This window comes from Engystomops pustulosus, chromosome 9 (genome assembly GCF_040894005.1).
Source record: "Engystomops pustulosus chromosome 9, aEngPut4.maternal, whole genome shotgun sequence".
Taxonomy (NCBI): Eukaryota; Metazoa; Chordata; class Amphibia; order Anura; family Leptodactylidae; genus Engystomops; species Engystomops pustulosus.
The window spans coordinates 92,273,965-92,297,832 of NC_092419.1; the positions used below are offsets into that span (position 1 = coordinate 92,273,965).

At 41.6% G+C, this 23,868-nt stretch overlaps 1 protein-coding gene and 1 long non-coding RNA gene across 3 annotated transcripts in view; one reads left to right on the forward strand and one right to left on the reverse strand.

The window, feature by feature from the left end:
- NR5A1 (nuclear receptor subfamily 5 group A member 1) overlaps positions 1–23,868 on the reverse strand; it is a 130,854-nt gene that overhangs the window by 53,960 nt on the left and 53,026 nt on the right. For both annotated transcript variants that reach the window (XM_072123384.1, XM_072123383.1), the window contains exons 3-4: positions 18,462–18,603; positions 13,355–14,001 (exon numbers count right to left, since the gene is read on the reverse strand). In XM_072123384.1, coding sequence (XP_071979485.1) covers positions 13,355–14,001; positions 18,462–18,603 — 789 coding nt within the window. The remainder of the gene's footprint in view (positions 1–13,354; positions 14,002–18,461; positions 18,604–23,868) is intronic.
- Positions 18,561–23,868, forward strand: part of LOC140076727 (uncharacterized) — a 187,559-nt gene continuing 182,251 nt past the window's right edge. The window contains exon 1 of the long non-coding RNA XR_011849645.1: positions 18,561–18,633. This is a non-coding gene — a long non-coding RNA (uncharacterized lncRNA). The remainder of the gene's footprint in view (positions 18,634–23,868) is intronic.

The window sequence follows — 23,868 nt, forward strand, 5'->3', positions numbered from 1 at the left end:
TGTATGTGGCTAGTACTAATGTAGTGTGCTTCCAGCCCATCTTTCCGTTGTAGGTAGTGTTAGAGTGCCTTTTTATTGCTCATATTACTGCTGTTTGTACATCTTCCCAGCATCTTATTGTACAATCCAGGACAGTACCCCAAACCACTGTGCCGCCACATGCTATAGCCCCATAACAAAAACATTATGCCCTATGGGACTAGAGAGATGATCTGGGACAAATAATAAAAAAAATCATAGTCATTTCTCTGATAATATAGTCCTAATATTAGTCCTGCTACTATAAACCTATAGTATACAGTATATTGGTTTAGTCACATCACAACTTTTAAGACTGAGTTCATAGAGGGCAATTCTGACACAGATGTTTGTAATTGTGGTAGAGCGTTGCCATCAGCAGGAAATAACCATAAATAATAGAACCTTTTATGCCATATTACTCCTTATGCATTCTAAATTATGTGGTCTACAGAAATCCCTATGATGCAGTGAATTCAATTTAGCCAAAATTTAGGCAAAATTTTAGGAACTGAACATTTACCCATACTAGGATTCCCAGCAACCTACGATTTTAGGAGTCACCGCCTCCACATAGCACTATTTTCCTGTTGTGTAACCATGCATTCAATACATTGGGGCAAATTTACTCACCTGGTCCTGACGTGATCCCCAATTCGGACGGTCCGACGAGGATGAAGTCCGGCGCGATTCATGAAGATTGTGCACCCGAGTTCCTGCGACACAATTGCGACACAATTCTAAAAGTTAAATCTTACGCTTGTCCGAATGCGTCGGGTTGTCCGACGGCCCGCCCCCGCAATTTGTGTCGCGTGCAAGCCGGTGCCGATGCACCAAAATCCGATCGCGTGCAACACAATCCCCGGCGTGATGCGGCACAAAACGGAAATCGACGGGAAACCCAACGAAAATACGTTCCACGGACCCTTAGTAAATGAGCCCCATTATTCCAAGACTTGTATACTAAGCCCTAAAATAATTGCAAAGCATTCAGAGCCACCAGGAATTATGGTTATTTCCCCCTTGATGTCGTTATAAACCTTATGAATTTTCCTGTCCCTGTCAGTTTTGGGCTATTTCTGACCCACACGCCACTATGACCATGTTGAGGTGCAGACCGGACCTGGTGAGCTGAGGGCGGGCGGGGCGTAAACTGGCAATAAAAAGTCGGGGGGAATATCGGAGCAGGACTGCCGCCGGGGGGGGGGGGGGATTTTTAAGACTGGTACTATAAACTTGCCGTGGAGGTAATGTAAATAGGAAAATAATCATAACTCCTGTCTAGGAATTGTGATTATTTCAGCACTTGTATGCCAAAAAACTGGCCTCCAAGTCCTGATAAATCCAGTAAGTATATTTTGGGATATTATGGGTTACTGTTGCTGTTTACCTACTCCGGGTGTAATGATTTCTGTTGTTACTATGTATTATTAGTGCCATCAGGATAGAACAATATTCTCTATGCTTCACTTGCACTTAATCCTCCAGCAATTGGGAACCTGTCTAGCCCGGGGATGCGCTCTTGTGTGGAGTGTTTGCACTTGCAGCTGTCACTCGTCACTCCTGTATACAGACAGAAGCTCTTTAAGTGCGCGAAGCAGACAAAATAAACTTCTGTCACAATATGTCAGGTAATATAATGACAGCACCATTCATGCATATTTATGAGGAGACTTCTCTATTAGGTCATTATGATGGTGGATACTTTGTACATGTTCAGGAGAGACCTGGATGCCTTTGTTAGCATTAAAATGTCACATGTTGTGGGGGAAAATGTTAGATTCTTAGAGGCTGGACTTGATCAACCTGTGTCTTTTTCCAAACATATATACTATGATGCTATGATGCATCTGACTATAGGAGCAGGAAAACTGCAAACTACACAAAGAGCTTACTATAGGCTGTGCAGTTATCGTCAGATTATCCACCTGAAGAAGGCTCCAGCCCGGGGCCGAAACACGTAGTGTTTTACCTTTACTTTTTATTAAAACTGGTTTTATGTATACACCATCCCAGTCTATTCTCTGAGTGTGACAGCGCCTCCAGAACGGGACGACTCCTCGTGGTTCTTCAGCATACAGCTATAACAGTTATCACAGGCGTCTGTAATGAAGCTTTATTGCTTATCCTGGTTCTTATGACAACCCAACATTTTTAAAATCCAGTTGTCACAGAGACCAAAAAAAAATTTGTCTGGGATTACAATGATAAAGTATACAGTTCCGACTTACATACAAATTCAACTTAAGAACAAACCTACAGACCCTATCTTGTATGTAACCCGGGGACTGTCTTGTATAAGGGGGCTCTTGCTGGACAGTACTTGTGTAAGGGGGGTCCTAGTGCACAGTGTATAGGGGAAAGCTGCTGGAAAGTACATATATAATGGGGGCTCCTGCTGGACAGTACATGTGTATGGGGGGTCCTAGTGCATAGTATATAGGGGGAAGGCTACTAGAAATCACATATATAATGGGAGGTTGGCTGTTGGACAGTATATATATATATAAGGGGGCTCCCACTGGACAGTACATGTGTAACGGGGGTCCTAGTGCACAGTATATAGGGGGAAGGCTACTAGAAAGTACATATATAATAGGGGGTTGGCTGTTGGACAGTACATATATAAGGGGGCTCCCGCTGGACAGTGCATGTGTACAGTATTGCTGGACAGTACATATCTAACTACAATAATACACATTTATAAGGGGGGCTGCTACTGCACAGTATATGAATAACTGGGGGCAGCTGCCCAGTATAATTAATAAAGTATGGGGGTCTTCTGAACTCTGCATTAACTAATAAGAGGGGCTGCAATCCTACATTTTAATTAATGGAGGCACTGATGACTACATATGAATTGGTGAGAGGGTGCTGCTCTGCTACTTTTACTAATAATGAGGTTCAGTGTTGCATATGAATAACTAGAACCACTTTGCTAAATATTAATGAATAGGTGCTGGTGCCGAATATAAACTAATGAGGGGGTAGATGTGGTGTATGTTCAGTGATGACCTTATTGTATAATAATTAGTGTGTGCCGTGTATAAATTAGGACCTAGTTTTCATACAGGTCACACTATACTGTAATTGACTGTGGTATTTTTAGAGCCACAGAGCTAAAACATCTGGGAGGAAATCCTACAGTAATAAGTCACAGCTGGTTCTGTAACTGATGGAGCAGTCTGTATCTGCCCATATCTGCAGATTTCTATATCGGCAGCCCTCGTGTGTGGTACATTTTTGGCGCTATATAGTAATGTGCAGTATATTCAGTGCAGGTATATATTTATGTATGTGGTGTTTTCATTGCAGTGATATTTTCGTTATTGTACAGGTATGTGGGTAGTTTATATAGAGAGTGAGTATATATATTTGTGTGTACCTATTTTTGAGTTTTGCTGTATGTGTGTATTTGTATGTGTAACGTATATATGGTGTGTTTCAAACATTTGGTGTATTTACGTAGAGCATATATATGGTGCTGTGTTTATATGCCTGGAGTGTATATGGTTTTCTGAAGTATACTGTCTGGCATAGGGAGTGGCACTGAGGGTTAAGGTACATGGGGAAGCAATCCAAAGTTGCACCTATTATGCTACTGATCACTACTGAAAATAAAAGATGTCACAGCTCATCCCCTCCCTGTACAATGACCTCTATATAGATACCACTGACCCATCATTACATCACTACTGACAATAGATGATGTCACAGCATATCTCCTCCTCCTCCCTGTACAATGACCTCTATATAGATAACACTGACCCATCATTACATCACCAATGACAATAGATGATGTCACAGCTTTTCTCCTCCCCCTCCCTGTACAATGACCTCTATATAGATAACACTGACCCATCATTACATCACTACTGACAATAGATGATGTCACAGCTTATCTCCTCCTCCTCCCTGTACAATGACCTCTATATAGATAACACTGACCCATCATTACATCACCACTGACAATAGATGATGTCACAGCTTATCTCCTCCCCCTCCCTGTACAATGACCTCTATATAGATAACACTGACCCATCATTACTTCACTACTGACAATAGATGATGTCGCAGCTTATCTCCTCTCCTCCCCCTGTACAATGACCTCTATATAGATAACACTGACCCATCATTACATCACTACTGACAATAAATAATGTCACAGCTTATCTCCTCCCCCTGTACAATGACCTCTATATAGATAACACTGACCCATCATTACATCACTACTGATAATAGATGATGTCACAGCTTATCTCCTCCTCCTCCCTGTACAATGACCTCTATATAGATAACACTGACCCATCATTACATCACCAATGACAATAGATGATGTCACAGCTTATCTCCTCCCCCTCCCTGTACAATGACCTCTACATAGATAACACTGATACATAATTACATCACTACTGACAAGAGATGATGTCACAGCTTATCTCCTCCTCCTCCCTGTACAATGACCTCTATATAGATAACACCGACCCATCATTACATCACTAATGACAATAGATGATGTCACAGCTTATCTCCTCCCCCTCCCTGTAAAATGACCTCTATATAGATAACACTGACCCATCATTACATCACTACTGATAATAGATGATGTCACAGCTTATCTCCTCCCCCTCCCTGTACAATGACCTCTATATAGATAACATTGACCCATTATTACATCATTACTGACAATAGATGATGTCACAGCTTATCTCCTTGTGATCCCATAGAGCTTCTATGGGAACATGAAAAAATACTGTTACAACACAGGTGTCATCCGTGTACCGTCTGAATTTGCGGATCAGTTGGTAGGTAACGCAATCATTTATCAGCCTGTGTCTTTTGAAGATCTGATGACATATGGATGACACCTGTAAAAACAATGGTTCATATATATGGACATACAGTATATATAAAACAGAAAGCAGGAAAACCTGAAGAATAACACCCCACAAAAACACTAAGGCTACATTCACACTAACGTATGGGGGACGTATATACGGCCGATATACGTCCCCCGTACACTTCTATGGGCGCACGGCACCCTACGGACCTGTCCTATCTTTTCCCGTAATACGGCGCCGTGCGCCATAGGTTGCTATGGAGAGGGGCGGGGGTGAGCTGCGCTCACCTCCTCCTCCTCTCCCCGTACACTGCCGTTGCCCGCTACGGTACGGGCGGGCAACGGCAGTGTGAATATAGCCTAAGGGTGATGTCACACATGGTGTTTTTGGTCCGTTCTTAAGCATGCGTTTTTGACCATTTACCATGCGTTTGGCTGCTTACAACCGGTTTATCTATTAAGAAAATTGGGGAAAACTGACAAAAAAGGTCAAAAACAGATGCTTTCAAAAACGCATGCGTTTTTAAACGGACTGAAAGCGCATGGTTAAAAACTGACTAAAGACGCCATGTGTGGCATCACCCTTAGGGTGATGTCACACATGGCATTTTTGGTCAGTTTTTAAACTTCCGTTTTCAGTCCATTTTTGGCTGTTTACAATGCATTTGGCTGCTTACAACCTGTTTATCTATTAAGATAATTGGGAAAAATGAACTAAAAACGGACCAATAACTGACCAAAAACGCCATGTGTGGCATCACCCTCAGATAATTGGAAGTGTAAAACAATGGCCATGTGAGGGTATGCTGGACTGAAATAACTCTCCCGCATGCGTTTTTTAAAAATTGTATCTGTTTTTGACCAGTTTTAATTAAGATAATTGGTAAAACCTGTCAAAAGCGCATGCATTTTCAAAAGTTTTAATGGGCTGCTTAAAAACGTCCCAAAACGGGTTCAAGACGCCACGTGTGGCATCACCCTATGTCTTAACCTTTTCCTTTGGTGCTGTGCTGTGCGGTTACTTAACCGGCCTGGATCATCTGTCACTTAAAGGGATTGGCCACTTTACCTCATATCTTTAGTAACTTGTGTGTGTGTGGCGGGCAATATACCAATATACATCTATTAATAGTTCTGCTGCTTTCTTGATATGTGAAGTGAAGCCTCTTGTCTGTTACCTCATCATCCAGAGATTCCTGTCCATAACATGGCCGCAGATGGAGGATCATGTGATCTCTAGTTGTCCATGAACAATTATCCTGACAGGACCTTGATTTCATATTCATGAATATCATTATAAAGTCCTGTCAGGGTAATTGTTCATGGACAGATAGAGATCACATGACCTCTGGCTGATGAGGTAAAATACAAGAGACTTCACTTTACATATCAAGAAAGCGGGGCAGGTCAGTTCACAACGGTTATATTACAAAATATCCAATATCCATAAATATCTAAAATGGGTGTAAAACAAGTAAATAACAGTCATTTCTACAAGTCAATAAATTAGAGATTGTTCGATTTCTTTCTTTTCACAGTTCTCCGGAGTTCTAGGTCTGGTAAAAGATGAGGTGAATTAACTAAATGAGAAATTGATGGTTCCGCTATTAAGTACGACGCTGTAAATCTGAGTATCCTTTACAGAAAGGAAAATCAACCATAAAACGAAAAGATCCACCGGCCAATTCCCAAATGTGCCCGTACATGACCACTATCGATCGTCTGTGGATGGAATAGCCTCATCCACAATTTCTCAATGTCCCATCTTTCAATTATATCTCCTGGGTGACACCTCGGGCTCCCAGGACTAGTTATTGCTTTGACACCTGGACCCTGTTGGTGATAATAAATACTAAATCATTACCTCCACCCAGACAACCTAAATTGTTTTGTCACCGTACTTGTGCCTTGTCATCGTGTCGGCCCCAGTCTGTACCGGAGCAGGCGAATCAGTGATAAAACGTAAAATACGCGGCCTGTGCTTTGCCTTTAATACCATGTGACAAGCAATTTACACCACGGATTGGGAGATTCATGTCTCCCCCTCTCTGTGGAAACATTTGCAATGCGAGTTGTTCTGCTTCTTTTCTGTCGATCTCAGAAAATATTGTAAATGGAGAATAACGTGTGAACTTTGAGGAGAGAGGTCAGCAAGAAGGAATTACTTATGGGTTTTATATGGGGTGTTCTGGTACTTCACTTAGGTCAGGGATTGTTCCTTTACACAGCTCCATACATAAGGCTCTACATACAAGATAGGGTCCATACGTCCATAAGTTGAATTTGTATGTAAGTCGAAACTGTATATTTTATAATTGTAGATCCTGACAAGAAAATTTTTTGCCCTGGTGACAATCGGAGTTTCAACATTTTTTGCTGTAATGGGACCAATGATTATCAATACAGCTTCATTACAGACACCTTACAGCTGATCATTGCAGTCTGGGACTATAGTAACATCCAGAGAACTTCACTGGAGGCCACAGGGGGCAGAGAGGTCTGTCTTTAACTAGGGGTTGTCTGTAAGTCGGGTGTCCTTAAGTAGGGGACCGCCTGTACTGTATACTGGATGTGTTAAGCTGCGTTCACATGTTCGGGTAGAACTTTATTTTGAAACGCAATTTAATCGGATTGGGGAGGGGCTTGTAAACTTGTAAACAATGCACCTGTTACCAATTGCATGTGATTCGGTGGAAACAAAGTGGTCATATACAGAGTACAGGTGATCGGTAACCAGATCTTGTTTAAATGTGAGGCCTGGTTAATTTTGCATTATGAACGCAACAGTAGTGGCCTAAATCTCTTCTGTATGCCGTATCCGCACCAGGTTTTGGCTCACAATAACAGATGCAAAAATAAAAAATTATGAAGTGAAATAAGTCCAATCCTCACATTAAATATTTTTTAACAAGTTTTATTGTTATCCGCTTTCACAAGCACGCATCCTGCTCCTTTCAATGTGGCTAGGTGAAAGTAATACTTCGGACAATCCCTTCTAAGGCGCGGTTTACAAACACAACACTAGGGCACGGGGCAGGCCATGGCCCATTTGCATGTGCGATTTTTGGGCCATTTTTAAGCAGTCAGTTAAAAAACGCATCCGTTTTTAACAGGTTTTACCAATTATCTTTATTAAAACTGGTCAAAAACAGATGCGTTTTTTAACGGACTGCTTAAAAACGCCCCAAAAACGAGTTCAAAATGCCACGTGTGCCTCCAGCCTATGTGATCGGGCCAAGGCCTGCCCCGGTAGTCGCAGCCCGATCGCAAATGCATTTCCCTGGTTTCCAGATCCCGGTGTCTGGTATTGTTGAGGCTGGTGTCACACGTAGCGCTCTGTCTGCATTCCATAGAAAGGCCGATGCGATCGGGCCGAGGCCCGCCCCGGTGGGCGCAGCTTTGTCTGTGTTTGCAAGCGCAGATAAAGCGCTACGTGTGGCACTAGCCTTACATGCAAGACACCAAGTCCTGGTTGGTTACCAGTCGCATGTGTTTCCCTGAAACGCATAATCAATGGGGTCGAGGCCCACCCCCTGTGTGCATTATGAACGCAATGCTATCGGAACGTGTGACCAACCAAGGAGTTCAGTCCCCAGAAGGCAGGCGGCACACGTGGCATTTTGAACCCATTTTTGGGCCATTTTTAAGCAGTCCGTTAAAAACGAACCAGTTTTTAACCCGTTTTAATTAAGATAATTGGTAAAACTTTTTAAGGGTGAAGACACACATGGCGTTTTTAGGCCGTTTTTGGGCCGTTAGTGCGTTTTCAGATCGTTAAATAACGCATGCGTTTTGACAGGTTTGAGCGACGTTTTGACAGGTTTGAGCAATTATCTTAATTCAAACTGGTCAAAAACGCATGCGTTTTAAAAAACTAAACTAAAAACGGCCCAAAAACGGCCTAAAAACGCCATGTGTGTCTTCACCCTAACGCATGTATTTTTTAGCGGACTGCTTAAAAACAGCCCAAAAACGGGTCCAAAACGCCACGTGTGCCGCCGGCCGAAGAGTGATCAGTCCGTGGCACGGCACTTTTCACAATCCACGGACTTATCACAGACAAACGTGAATCAAGCCTTAGGCCAGCGCCACACGTGGCGGACCCCGGCCTGATTGCATCGGCATTTCTATGGAAACGCCTGCGATCGGGAACGAGCCGCCGGTGTTTCGCGTTAATTGCGTTTTGACCTGCGTTTTCATTGTGTTTGAAACGCATTACAACAGCTGATGAGAGGTGACTTGCCTAATTACATTACCGTTTACGTTTGTTAATGCAATGTTAACGCATGTATTAAAACCTCATGTGTTAACGTGCTGTTAACGCATGTGTTAACCTGTTACGATGCGTTTTGTAAATGTTAACAGTGATGTAGGCTGGTGCCACGCGCACCGCTTTGTCTGCGTTTGAAAACTCGGCAAACCGACAAATTCCGCAAACCGGACAAAAATGCATGCATTTTTTACAAACGGGTGCATTTTTAAGATCTGAAAACGCACTAACTAAAAACGGCCCAAAAACGTCCTGTTAACATCACGTTTACTTTGTATTTTGTAAATGCAAATGTTAACAGTTATGAAATTAGGCAAATAACCTCTCCTCATGCATTTCAAACACAATGAAAATGCAGGCCAAAATGCAACGTGTGAACGCGCCCTTTGGCGGGCGGCATTCGTTGCGTTTTGAACACGTTTATGGGCGTTTTTGCCAGTTATCTTAATTAAAACGGACTGCTTAAAAGCGGCCCAAAAATGAGTTCAAAACGTCACGTGTGCCGCTTGCCTTTGGCCGCGGTCACACGTACCGCTAGACGTCCGTTCATAACGCGACGCTAGCGCACAGGGGGAGGTCCTCGGCCCGAACGCACATGCGTTTCCAGAGAAACGCATGCCATCGGCTTAACAATTGCATGCGTTTCCCTGGAAACGCATGTGCGTTCGGGCCGAGGACCTCCCCCTGTGCGCTAGCTCCGTGTTATGACGGACACTTAGCGGTACGTGTGACTGCGGCCTTTGGGTACAGTCACAAGTTCAGGGCGCATTCACACGTTGCGCTTTGGTTGCGTTTTCATTGCGTTTTAAAACGCATTACAACAGCTGAGATTAGGTGATTTGCCTTATTACATTACTGTTAACGTTTCCGTTTACAAAACGCATTGTAAACACGATGTTAACCCATGCGATAACTATGCGTTTTGTTAACAATTGTAAACAGTAATGTAATAAGGCAGCTGTTGTAATGCGTTTCAAACGCAATGAAAGTGCAGGACAAGACGCAACGTGTGAACGCGCCCTCAGGATTATAACTGAGAGGTGATGCTCCTCCTTTAGTTTCACTACACTCCTGGTTTGGACATCAAAAACTGCATCTGAAAAACTGAACATGTGGCAGCACCCTCTGGAATGTGTCAAAAACGCAACGCATCATGTGAACAAGGTTTAATATTTGTCCACCATTACCTGGGAGTAGGCATGTAATGGCTGTGGCTGGAGGCGGATTGTGAGCACCGCTGAGGAGACTTTCCTCCTGGTGTCCAGCGGTGAGTGAAGGTTGATGCGGGATCACTTTGCTATGTGGCTACTTTTGTGGTTGATGTATAGTATATTTACTACAAGGGTTTTCATGTTTTGGTATCCTGGTGTTCGCTCTGTCTATATTGACAATCACCATATAGGAAATGAGTCTGTGCCCAAGTACTTTTTGATGATAGATATGTCACATTATTAAAATGTCTATTGTAACTTGACATCTACTAATAGATCTCTGCAACCTTTTGAACGCAGCCTCAAGGATCATACAACAAATCTATAAACATGTCAGGGCGCGTTCACACGTTGCGTTTTGGTTGCGTTTTGATTGCATTTGAAACACATTACAACAGCTGAACAGAGGTGTCTTGCCTAATTACATTAGTGTTTACGTTTGTTAATGCAATGTTAACGTGTGTGTTAACAAAACACAAGTTAATGCAAGTGTTCACATCGCGTTTACAATGCGTTTTGTAAACGGAAATGTTAACAGTAATGTAATTAATCTTAAAAAAAACTGGTCAAAAACCCATGCGTTTTTGTCCGGGTTTTCTGAATTTGTGCAATTAAAAACTACAAACGGCCCAAAAACGGCCTAAAAATGCCATATGTGACATCACCCATAGGGTGGTGACACACATGGCATTTTGAACCCATTTTTGGTCCGTTTTTAAGCAGTCCGTTAAAAAACGCATGCTTTTTTTTTAAAAACACATCCGTTTTTGACCATTTTCAATTAAGATAATTTTTAACGCATGCGGTTTTTAATGGACTTCTTAAAAACGGACCAAAAAGGGTTCAAAACACCATGTGTGCCATCACCCTTAGGCCGGCGGCCTACATGGCGTTTTGAACCCATTTATGGTCCATCTTTAAGCAGTCCGTTGAAAAACACATTATCTTAAAAAAAACTGGTCAAAAACCCATGCGTTTTTGTCCTGGTTTTCTGAATTTGTGCAATTAAAAACTACAAACGGCCCAAAAACGGCCTAAAAATGCCATATGTGACATCACCCATAGGGTGGTGACACACATGGCGTTTTGAACCCATTTTTGGTCCGTTTTTAAGCAGTCCGTTAAAAAACGTATGCGGTAAAAACCGCATCCGTATTTTAAAAATGCATCCGTTTTTTACCATATTTAATTAAGATAATTGGTAAAACCGGTCAAAAATGCATGTGTTTTCAAAAATGCAAACGTTATTTAACGGACTGCTCAAAAACGGTCCAAAAACAGGTTCAAAACGCCAAGTGTGCTGCTGGTCTTAAGTTTTATAGATGAGTGTAGAGGGAAAAAACTCCAATGAATCCCCCCATACCAGAAAACACAATAAAAACAGAAATCAGAGCAATATAGAAAAATGGCGGGTTCACTGTATGAATTTTGGGGATTTATTTTATTTATTTTCCGGATGATGTTAAGGGAAAAGGGCTTTTGCCTCCAGTGCCACCACAGGAAAATGTAAGGGGTAATGGTTTGTGATGATAATGCAGCTGAGTTGTATAGAAATGAATGGAGCTAAGTTGTAATACCAGTCACTACCTATGGTCGAGTGTGGAGCTGTTTTAGAATGTTTTTCAAATCTCAATAAACTCCTAGAGTGGGTGCAGGCGTTTGTGAACATATGACCGGACCCGGCGCGTGAGCACCACTATATTGATCATGCCCCCCCCCCCCCATGATATCATGTTGAGGATCAGCGATCTGTTGCTATGACAGCCTCCGGTTATACGAAGACCTCAGGGCCACATTTATTACAATGTGCTATTTCCACATTGTAATAAATGATGTGGTAAATAATAATAAATGATATGGCAGTATATGGTAGGATCAATCAGAAAACCTAGGGTTAAAGTATCCTAAAGGGTCTGAAAAATAGTTTAAAAAAAATGAGATTAAAAAAACCTAAAATTTCTAATCACCCCCCTTTCCCTTGAACTGAAATAAATATAAATAAATATTAAAAATCATAAACACATTAGGTATTGCCGCGTTCCAAAATGTCCGATCTATCAAAATATAATAACGTTTTTTTCCCAGCGTTTAACCCTGTAACGGAAAATGGCGCCTAAAGTCAAAAATGGCACTTTTTGCAACTTTGAAAAGTATAACAAATTCTATAAAAAGTGGTTAAAAGGTCGTACAGTCCTCAAAATGGTAGCATTGAAAACGTCATCAAAAGTTGCAAAAAATGACACCACCCACAGCTCCGTACAACGATATGTGAAAAAGTTATTAGCGCCAGAAGATGGCAAAATGAAGAATTTTTTTTTTTGCACAGGAGGTTTTACTTTTTGTAAATACATGAAAACATTATAAAAACCTTTATAAATTTGGTATCTCCGTGACCATACTGACCCAAAGAATGAAGTAGACATGTAATTTGGGTCGCACAGTGAAAGCCTTAAAATCCAAGCCCACAACAAAATGGCGCAAATGCGTTTTTTCACCAATTTCACTGCATTTGGAATTTTTTTCCCGCATCCCAGTATACGGCATGGAATATTAAACACCGTCACTATGAAGTGCATAGTTATGCAGAAAACAAACCGTCACAGAACTCTGTACATGGAAAATAAAAAAGTTATGGATTTTTGAAGGTGGGGAGTGAAAAAATGTAACCGCAAAAATGAAAAAGGACATGTCGTTAAGGGGTTAATTGACTGTAGTGTTCGGGCCAATGGTCCTGGAATGTCCTGGAATACCTCATTAATTCCTTTATAGACTACAGGGGAGATTTATCAGAAGTGTCTGAGGTAAAACTGTTCTAGTTGCCCATGTAAACCAATCAGAGATCAGCTTTAATTTTATAACCATCTGTGGGGAAATTGAAGCTGAGCTCTGATTGGTTGTCATGGGCAACTAGAACAGTTCTTCTGACACTCCTAATAAATCTTTCTCTCTGTGTCTAAAATAGACAATTCCTTCAAATTCCATCAAACTGCATTTATAAAAAAGTGAAACGTTTACCTCCAGCTCCTTAAAATAGATGCAGCTTCGGGCCCACTCCACTATAGAGAAGAGAGTCTGGTCGGCCATCTTGCACATTAAGCCGAACATGCTTAGTTTCTCGTGCCGGCTCTTGTTCTGTTCCTGCTGTAGGCAAGACAATATCCTCGCCTTGACCTGAGGCTCGTCTGGCTCCAGTTGTAATAACTTAAGGATCACTTCGGGTATATCTGGGGGAGAGGTGCTGGTATATGGCTCAGTATACACATAGGGTCCTGCCGGTGCCGGCTCATGCACATTCGAGTAGTGGTCTGGGTACTCAGATTTGATGGCGCGGCTCTGGAACGAGGAGTAGTGGTAACCGGATAGAGGTGCGTGGTTGGGCATAGTCATTCCCAGAGGGGGCGCTCCGTAAGGGCCTCTATCATATTCAACGGGTGTCATTGGCGCAGGATTTGTTGGCACGGTTTTGGATACAGGATGGATGGCGTGGATGTTGGTTGGGATGTTGTAGTCACTTTGAGCTTGGGACACAATCTGTGGGACAGTTTCCATTTTGATACCGTTCGCACGTATCAGAGCTTTTTTCTGCTGCTTTAAGGCACGATCCCTTTTATACATGGGCCCAAACTTGTTGCGGCCTCCTCGCATTCGGTCGGCACGAACAGCTGTACAAAGGTTAAAAAATACAAAATTGCAGCATTATTAAAAAATTCCTGCCAAGAATATTAACCTTTATAACCACAAGGTCAAAGTTTTTTGGCCTTTAGGGTGCCGTCACACAATTGTGCTTTGAAACGGATCAAAGCGGACGGGGATAGGCCATGGGCGATCGCATATGCGCTCCTATGGGAACGTGCATGATCAGCAACCAGCACCCTGTGTCTTGAATTCAGTACAAGAGACCAGAGGCTGGTTGTTGGTTGAACGCATATGAGATCGGCCATGTTTCAAAATGGATTCAAAACGCAATCGTGCGACGGCACCCTTAGGGTGGTGACACACATGGCGTTTTTAGGCCGTTTTTAGTTAATGCTTTTTCAGATCGTAAAAAACGCATGCGTTTTTGACCTGTTTGAATTAAGATAATTGGTCAAACCTGTCAAAAACACATGCATTTTTTAACAATCTGAAAACGCACTAACTAAAAACGGCCTAAAAACGCCATGTGTGTCACCACAGGCTACGTTCACACACGCGTTTGTGTTGCGTTTTAAAACTAGCCAGATTACAAATGCATTTCTATTGAAACGTTTACAATTGGTAACAAGCACCACATGTTTTGCATTGTTTATAGGCTTGTTCCAGATCGCAAGCATTTCAACAGAAATGTATCGGTGATCGGGCAAGCCCCTCCCACATAGCATCCCACTGTGTGGGATTACAGCAGGCAGTGGGCGGGGAAAATGCTGAGGGGGGACAGTGTAACAGCCTGTGAAGCTGCAGCACAGAGTGGCTTTGGTAACAACCCCCAGAGCACTTCTGGCTCATTATTATAATTACAGTTGATTTTAAAAGAAAGGAGGCCTTGGGTAACACATATTACCACAGCCACAGTGCCTGGATCTATGAGTGTCCATGGTTTATCATGATGGATTTTGTTGGTAGATTTGCCTGCTTCATGTTCGCTCTTTCCGATGTTCCTTCTTCCTTCCCCTTTCAAGGTGGAGGGGGAGGAACAGGATGACGTACCCCACTGTACATGCATATAGGGAGACATGTCCTAGCCTTCCATTGTAATTGTAAGTGAAGAATCCCCTCAGCTTAACATTACAACTTATCCCTTGTCCTATGGATAAGCAATCTCGGACTGGCCCACCGGAGTACCAGAGGATTCTCCGGTGGGCCCAGGCTCTAACCCAGTTCTGGAACCCAGAGGTATAGCAGAAGGCATCCAAATTTGGAGACTACCCACCGTTTGTAGAAGTTGATGGATGATGGGCCCCCTACCAAATTTTATGTGGTGAGCCCAAGGATCCCCAGTTCACACTGGGTGTAAGTATAATTATATTATTTATTATTATTATTTATTATTATTATTATTTACCATTATTATTATCTTAGGGGAACCATTTAATTAGAAAGTATTAAAGTATCTGCAGAGTTCCGATTCCTTACAACTCTCCGCACTATAAATAGAATACAGTTCTGCTCAGTAAACTTGGCAATACTTTTGCCTCACATTAAGAAATAAACACAAATTGAGCTGAAAGATTTGGAAAGGCACATTAACTCTTTGTGTGTTCTTCTCAAGCAGCTGCTTTAGACTCCTTAGAGTAAATTCAAGAATGTGTCCTCTTGTGTGGGAGTCTACCACTGCTCCGCCAAATTCTGCAGAATCAACTTCCTTATATCTTTTACATCCCCCAAAGAGGGAAGTCTGGTTGGACGACACCGGGACTGAAGGTTCTATTCTAGAAAAGCCACACAGGAAGGGGAGAGACCTTAGAGCAAAGGGAATGTAATAATGTGATATGACATAAAGCTGAAGAAAGCCATTCGGCAAGAATTTGAAAGGCTTTCAAATACTGCATTGAATCATAGATTTTAAAGGGAAAGCAGATTCCCCTGTTCTATAAGCATATTATAGAGCAGAAGGAGCTGAGCAGATTGTGTATGGTGTTCTATCTCCAGGTAGCACATTATAGAGTAGAAGGAGCTGTGCATATTGTACCTAGTGTTCTATCTGAAGGCAGCATGTTATAGAGCAGGAAGAGCTAAGAAGATTGTACATAGTGTCCTATCTGCAGGCAGAATGTTATAGAGCAGTAGGAGCTGAGCAGATTGTACATAGTGCCCTATATGCAGGCAGCATGACATAGAGCAGGAGGGTACTGAGCAGATTGTACATAGTGTCCTATCTGTAGGCAGTATGTTATAGAGCAGGATGGGCTGAGCAGATTGTACATAGTGTCCTATCTGCAGGCAGTATGTTATAGAGCAGGAGGGGCTGAGTAGATTGTACATAGTGTCCTATCTGCATGCAGCATGTTATAGAGCAGTAGGAGCTGAGCAAATTGTACATAGTGTCCTATCTGCAGGCACCATGTTATAGAGCAGGATGGGCTGAGCAGATTGTACATAGTGTCCTATCTGCAGGAAGCATGTTATAGAGCAGGAGGGGCTGAGAAGATTGTACATACTGTCCTATCTGCAGGCAGCATGTTGTAGAGCAGGTGGAGTTGAGCAAATTCATAAGTGTTCATAAAGATTCTTGTAGGTACTACAGTCCCACAGCACGCCCTCTTTTGAAAGTATAGGAGATAACTAAAAGTGTACCTATCAATATCTGCAGTTTTGTCCAATCGTGAGCCAGTTTTCTGGAATATGTCTTCTGAAAATGTCTTGACTTTTCCACCTATTTGTGCCACATTTGCCACTTTTGTGAGAGAGGAGGGAGACCTGACAAAGGAAATCTACCATCAAAATCCATCATGATAAACCAGGGACACTTACTCGTAGATCCAGGCACTGTGACTGTGGTAATCTTCTTATATTTGTTATCCGTGGCCTCCTTCCTTATAAAATCAACTTTAAAAATGATGCTAATCAATTACCCGACCCCTTCCCTCTGTGTGATGTTCGCTCACACAGTCTGAGAGGGCAAAGTGCTCCTGCACAGAGTAAAAGCCTGTGAAGCTACAGCACAGAGGGGCTCTGGTAACAACTCAAGGAGCTCTCCGGGCTCATTAGCATCATTTTAAATGTTGATTTTAGAAAGAAGGAGGCATTGGATAACAAATATAAAAATATTACCGCAGTCACATGCCTGGATCTATCAGTATCCCTGTTTTATGAGTGTCCCTGGTTTATCATGCTGGATTTTTTTGGTAGATTTTCTTTAATATGATGGTTGAAACTTACACCGTTATATTTTTAGTGTATTGACCAAGTAAGCCGCACCTGTTAATAATTTTGGTTCATTAAAATTGTGATCATGAATGAGACTACCCACCGAAATGCATACTGTATGTATTGTGTGTTTTCTACGCTTGTTCTTGTTTTAATATTGCAGGCGGTCGCCTACTTAAGAACACTCGACTTACATACGACCCCTAGTTACAAACGGACCTCTGGATATTGGTAATTAATTGTACTTTAGTCCTAGGCTACAATAAACAGCTATAACGGTTACCACAGGTGTCTGTAATGAAGCTTTAGTGTTATTCCTGATTCTTATGACAACCCAACATTTTTAAATTCCAATTGTCACAGAGACCAAAAAAGTTCTGTCTGGGATTACAATAATAAAATATACAGTTCCAACTTACATACAAATTCAATTTAAGTACAAGCCCTACAGACCCTATCTTGTATGTAACCCGGGGACTGCCTGTATGCGGGTTTTAAAGAATTTTTGGATCCAGGAAGACTCATTAAGACATCTCTCCAGTCTCGCCAAGGTGCATTTTATATGGAGTGTCAGTATTTGGACTTTTAGTCACATGAAAAGACATTAATACATATGGAAAAAAAAATCTTGCGTGAGGGTATCTGTTTTATTCAGTCTGAGACTAAAAGTAGGAAATCATTTTGTCTCCTTTTCACCACTCAAGGTCACAGCACAGACGACGTGTATGAGCGTTAACTAAGCTGAATGATAACATGAAATCCTACTCTTTGGAGATTTTCAAACAGAACTATACAGGCAGTCCCTAGGTTACGTACAAGATGGGTTCTGTAGGTTTGTTCTTAAGTTGAATTTGTATGTAAGTCGGAACTATATTTTTTTTTTTTTTGGTCTCTGTGACAATTGGATTTTAAAAATGTTGGATTGTCATAAGAACCAGGAATAACAATAAATCTTCATTACAGACACCTCTGATAACTGTTACAGCTGATTATTGTAGGCGAAGGCTAAAGTGCAGTAAATTACCAACATCCAGAGGTCCGTTTGTAACTAGGGGTCGTCTGTAAGTGGGGTGTTCTTAAGTAGGGGACCGCCTGTAGATGGAAAATCTGCAGCATTTCATGGCAGCAAAAATGGATGAGATTCAATTTTGTTTTACATGGCCGAATCCAGGCCCGGAAACATCTATGCCAGGCCCATACATGAAGGACATGTTCCCCGACCCAAACTCTGCCTGTAAACCCACTGTGCAGAGTGTATATTTAGCCGTTTTCTTACCTTCTAGTCGCATTCCTACATTTAGACACTTTTGGAAACGGCAGTATGGACACCTCTTCCTTTGCGTTTTGTCTATTTTACAGCTTTGGTTTTCTGTGCAGGTGTAACGCTTGTTATTTTGGACCGTCCTCTTGAAGAAACCCTACATTATACAAGAAAAGAAAGCAACCAGGTATGAAGGGCATATAATAGTAAGAAAAAATCTTATAAATAAAATTAAAGTAACACCCCAGTCACAGCTGATTCATTGACTTGTTCCTCGTGCAGGGCCTGAAGGCAGGAGCAGGACTCTAGGAAGGTTTTAGAAATACAATGAAATTGAGTCCTGCTCCGCCCCTTCAGGCCCCGTACCAGGCGTTACTTTGAGTGGAGTGTTCCTTTAAGAGATGTACAATAATATACATAACATGACCACTCTCATAATAGATTTACATTCCGACTACCTTCCTCTTAACTCGCACATTACAATTTTCTATTATACATCGGGGCCAATGTATTTTAGTAAATTGTATCAGATGCCCTAAGAGATACAAATGTGTTCCAAAAGGTACCCAAATCTGATGATGTGATGGATTGTATCATTGTATCAAGTGCCAGGGTCCAGGGCTACTGGGGGGGGGGGCAGGTAAGGCTGTAGATAAGGAATCCTTTTGGCTGTGAGGGGCTGTATCAAATAAATTCATAGGGCGTGAGGGGGTGCATTATATCAATTACCCATGAGGGGGCTGTTTGGTATGATAAACTATGGAATATTTTAGGGAACAGGAGACTGTTTGTTTTGGTTTTTGGGGGGGGGGGGATTTTTATGCCACCATGTGAGTTCACTGCTCAGTCACCCACGTATATCAATCTCTAGGGCAGTGATGGCGAACCTTTTAGAGACCGAGTGCCCAAACTACAACCAAAATCCACTTGTTTAGCATGAAGTGCCAACATGGCATTTCAAACAGTAACTTATTGCTGCCTGTTCTTTGACAACATTCAATTGTATTGGCTCTCCTAAGGCCACCAATAGAGTTGAAAGAAGGTGCGCAAATTCAGACCATCATTGTAGCTTCTCTCCAGGAAGAATGGTGGATCCAGCAGGTTGTCCAAAGACAATGCAGTTCTGTCCACTGACCTTTTCACTTTTCCAGCAGTTTCAAACAGCCAATGAAATGTCGCTTTAAAATAGCGCTGAGAGCAGCATCTCTTAAGTTGCCTGGGACTGCAGGAAGATTTGGTGGATTTGGTCTTGTTTGGTGAAATTGGGACAATGGCCTGAGTGCCCACAGAAAGGGCTCTGAGTGCCACCTCTGGCACCCGTGCCATAGGTTCGCCACCACTGCTCTAGGGCATTGCATGCAGATAAAAAAGTTTTCAATTCCGGAAATCATCCCACAGACCCGATGTTAAACTGGAACCACCGTTTTTGATATTTTGGGGGGAGAGGAGTGTTGTGATAATTTTTCTAATATACTTCATCAAGAAATTCAGCTTACTTTGTAAAGAAACTGACTGATAAGTCCCCCTTAGTTACAGTGGGTACATAGGCAGCCAATCAGAGCTCAGCTTTTATTTTCCCACAGCTGCTTATAAAATTAAAGCGGTTTCCATGGGCAACTGGAACAGTTTTGCCTCAGACTCTACTGATGCATTCTAATGGTCATTAGAAAGATCTCTGTTCTGTCTATTAATTCATTTTTTATACATTGTAACAAGATCCAATAATGCCAAGTTTTAGCCTGTCTTTGTACTCTATTCCATCCATTCCCTTAGTCTTAAGCTACAATCATACGCTGCATATACGCCCCCATAGACGGCACAGGGTGCACCGTACAGGAGTACCATTCTGTACCCGGGAGAAAGATGGGACATGTCCTATCTCTCCCCGGAATATGGCACCGTGCGCCATATATCACTATGGAGAGGGGCGGGGTGAGCAGTGCTTGCCCTACTACGGTACTGCGGGCACACATAGTGTGAATGTAGCTTTAGATTGGGTCTCATAGTGCCTCCGGCTCGCCTTTACCTCATCTATATGGGGCATATGGATATCATTGGGCTGATGGTATCTCCAGTATGTGCTTGAGCTTTCATTTTAATGGCTTCTGGATAACTACAATTGGGACTTGATTCATAAGTGACTAAAGTCTGGGGTTGGGAATTGTACACAGGGAAATATTAAACTCTTTTTGGAGGGGGTGGATGTATGAAGGTGGGGCGATTTAGCAGCACCTATGTGAAACAGATTGTATAGCTTGGGCCTCATTCAGATGGCCATTGTGGGCGCATATATCCAGCCACAAAGACGTCTGTGAGGTCCCGGCGCCGATACTGTGCCACACACATGTGGCACTGTACCGTAAACAGGGAAAAGAGAAAGCATGTTTTTTCTTTACTCGTGTCCATGGCCGTGTGGCGCTATTTCCTATGGAGAGGGGGGGGTGAGTAGTGTCATCTCTCCTTCTAACCAGCATGCCGACCTGTGCTCACCCAGGCTACAGTCAGACGAGTATACGCTCTGCTACATGCGTGTGAATGTAGTCTTATCTCTCTGACCCCACACCCCATGCCTAACTTCTTGACAACAATACTGTCTCATGTAAGTGAGCTCAACATTTTTTTGTGTAATATAATATATACTAAAGGTACAAACTTATAGCTTATCAATAACCAGGTTTCGACAAAATCTGATTATCCAGGACAACTAGTAAATAATGGGCTAAGCCATAAGTGATGTATACAGATACACAGCAACACTATTTGGTTTTCCGTCACCTTCCTTGTGTTGCATTTTGATCTGATTCAATGTAATATTCTGTATCCTTTCCACTTGTATACAGTAATTGTGCACAATCTATCCGTCCATCCGTACATTCATGGCTGTTGTTGCAAACTTCTCTTTAGATTTTTTTTTTCTTCTATCAACATTGTTTCAATTTTTTTTAATCCGCTCCGTGCATACAATGGACGGCTTTGTGTAGGGGATGACCTGACTAAATTCCTACCACAATGGGTAACTTGCAAGTAAAAACTTCTATTCCTGGACGGTCATGTCTGTTTGATACAGTGTAAATTGTGGATGGTACAAAAAAATCTTTGTCCTGTAACAAATGTTTGATTTCTTAACAATGAGAGGAGCGCAGGGCTTGGGTGTTGGGTGCTAATAGGATAAATTTCTTAGCTGGGATATGAAGAGACGAGCTAGATCAATGACCTAAAGTCATGACCATACCTAATAAGACAAGTGTTATCAAGTTTGTGAGACACAAATTTATTTTTGTGTATACTCTTATTTCTAATGGTATCCATATCCGCATCCATAGACTCATACAAAGAAGTCTATGGGAAGGAGGGTGTTGCCAGCAAGAGATTTTTTTTTTTTTTTTTTTTTACTCTTTCAAAGGTTTAATCTGAAGTTGATGGTCCACAGTGCAAAAACTGTAAGGCCCCCTTATTTTGGTTTTTGAAGCTCTTTGCTGTCTCTGCTGTGCTCTGCTCCTGAGCTCGGCTATTCCAGAGATTCAAATTTCTCACAGAATACAAAGCTTATCGCCTCTGAAGACAGCAGCCCCTTGTCTTTTGAGATTTTCACCTTTTATTTTTTTTATGTACCAATAGTTCTGCACATGTGAAACCTAAATCTAAAAAATTTGAATAATTTCAAAGAATAATGGTATTGGAAAAATTAGTTAATTGTCAAAATGTAAAGATATGCAGGGATGAGTTTGTCATTGAGCACATGTCATGATGATGTGTATAAGAGAAATATATATATATATATATATATATATATATATATATATATCTCTTTCCCTTGATATGTAATTTCAAGATCTCCTCTAATCTGTGTACACGACTGAAACTGATCACTAAAACAAAGTATCTCTATACAATATCTCCATAGAAGCTGCAGTCAATTAGCGGGTATATATTTCTTTAGATTTCTGCTACATTATCTTTACTAGGAATCATATTAGAATACACAAACACACGCTTGATCGATTCAGCTCTGCTAAGTCTGTATCCTATATTGAAATCCTGTTAACCTATGTTCGACATAACAATGCCAACACTGAAAGAGCTCCGATTAATTAAACTTAATGAATCATTAGCATTGAGCGGAGATGCCTAATGTCTAGGTCAACAATTATGCAGTCTGCACTATGAAACATTTCTATTATCTATATGCCTTTAGTGACAACACTACATATATTGTCGACTCCATTGTTCTACTTATAAGTGCAATTTAGATTATAACCTCGTGGCAGAGGCCTAAAGCCATAATCCGCAATTGTGCTCTACCCAGCGATCAAGGCTGCAGGGAATGTAGTAGATGCGTTGATTTTTCAATACTTGGGGATATCATCAGAGTATTGCTTTCATTTGTATGTAAAATTTAGATGTAAGTTGATCTGCATAGTGATAGCTATATAACATTATAGTCTTGCGTTAGTAATAAGTACATATCTATCATCGCTCTTTTATAACCCTGCAATGATGTGTAGTAATGATCATGTCACTAGATTAAAGGGTGATTGTCTATAGATCTGTACAATGGGCAGAGCCATTACCAATACACATGTCCATAGGACCATGACCAGAGCTGTGCATAGGAAAATTCTTATGGAAATTAAATAAATAACTAAATTCATAATTACATTGTGTTGGGTAAATAGTTCCCGGCTGAAGGTGAGAATAAAGGGAAATTTATCTAATGTACTTTCTTTTATCTTTCTATCATTGTGTATTTGCATTAATGTTCAGCTGAAGTCTTTGAATACATGAGAATAAAAAAGACCAGAAGAAAAAAAAAAACTGGATAAAATGGATGGAAACTGACCTAAGGCTAAGTTCTTGTTATTGTCTGAAATTTGATTATTTATTTCTGTTAAAGAAAAAAAACGGATGATAAACTGAACATAACTTATAAAAAGTCAGTTACTGTCGGTTTTTGACATTTATTACGACAATTCATTGATCTATTGGGCACATACATCATATGCTGGCTCTCATTGCACAAGTGCTTGATGGTGCCTGCACCACTCCCCCCCCCCCCCCCCCAAGCACTTGCCAGATTTATCAAGAGGCTCTGGTCTCCTAATAAACCCCTGCCAGATGGCAACTTAGCAACTCTGCGCTACTGGGGCACTTCTACACCAGATCTGACCTGGTGTAATTGCACCATAGCCTGCGACTGCATGAACCGGCAACATCCCCTCCCCACGCCACCAGCATAGAGGATGGTTTTAATAAATCTATCGCCCATTTATCTATAATATATCTTTCAATTTATCGTCTATTTATCTATGTACCATATAAGCCAACCCAAATACAAGACGAGGTACCTAATTTTACCACGAAAAAACTGGGAAAATCTATTGACTCAAGTATAAGCCTAGGGTGGGAAATACATTAGTCACAG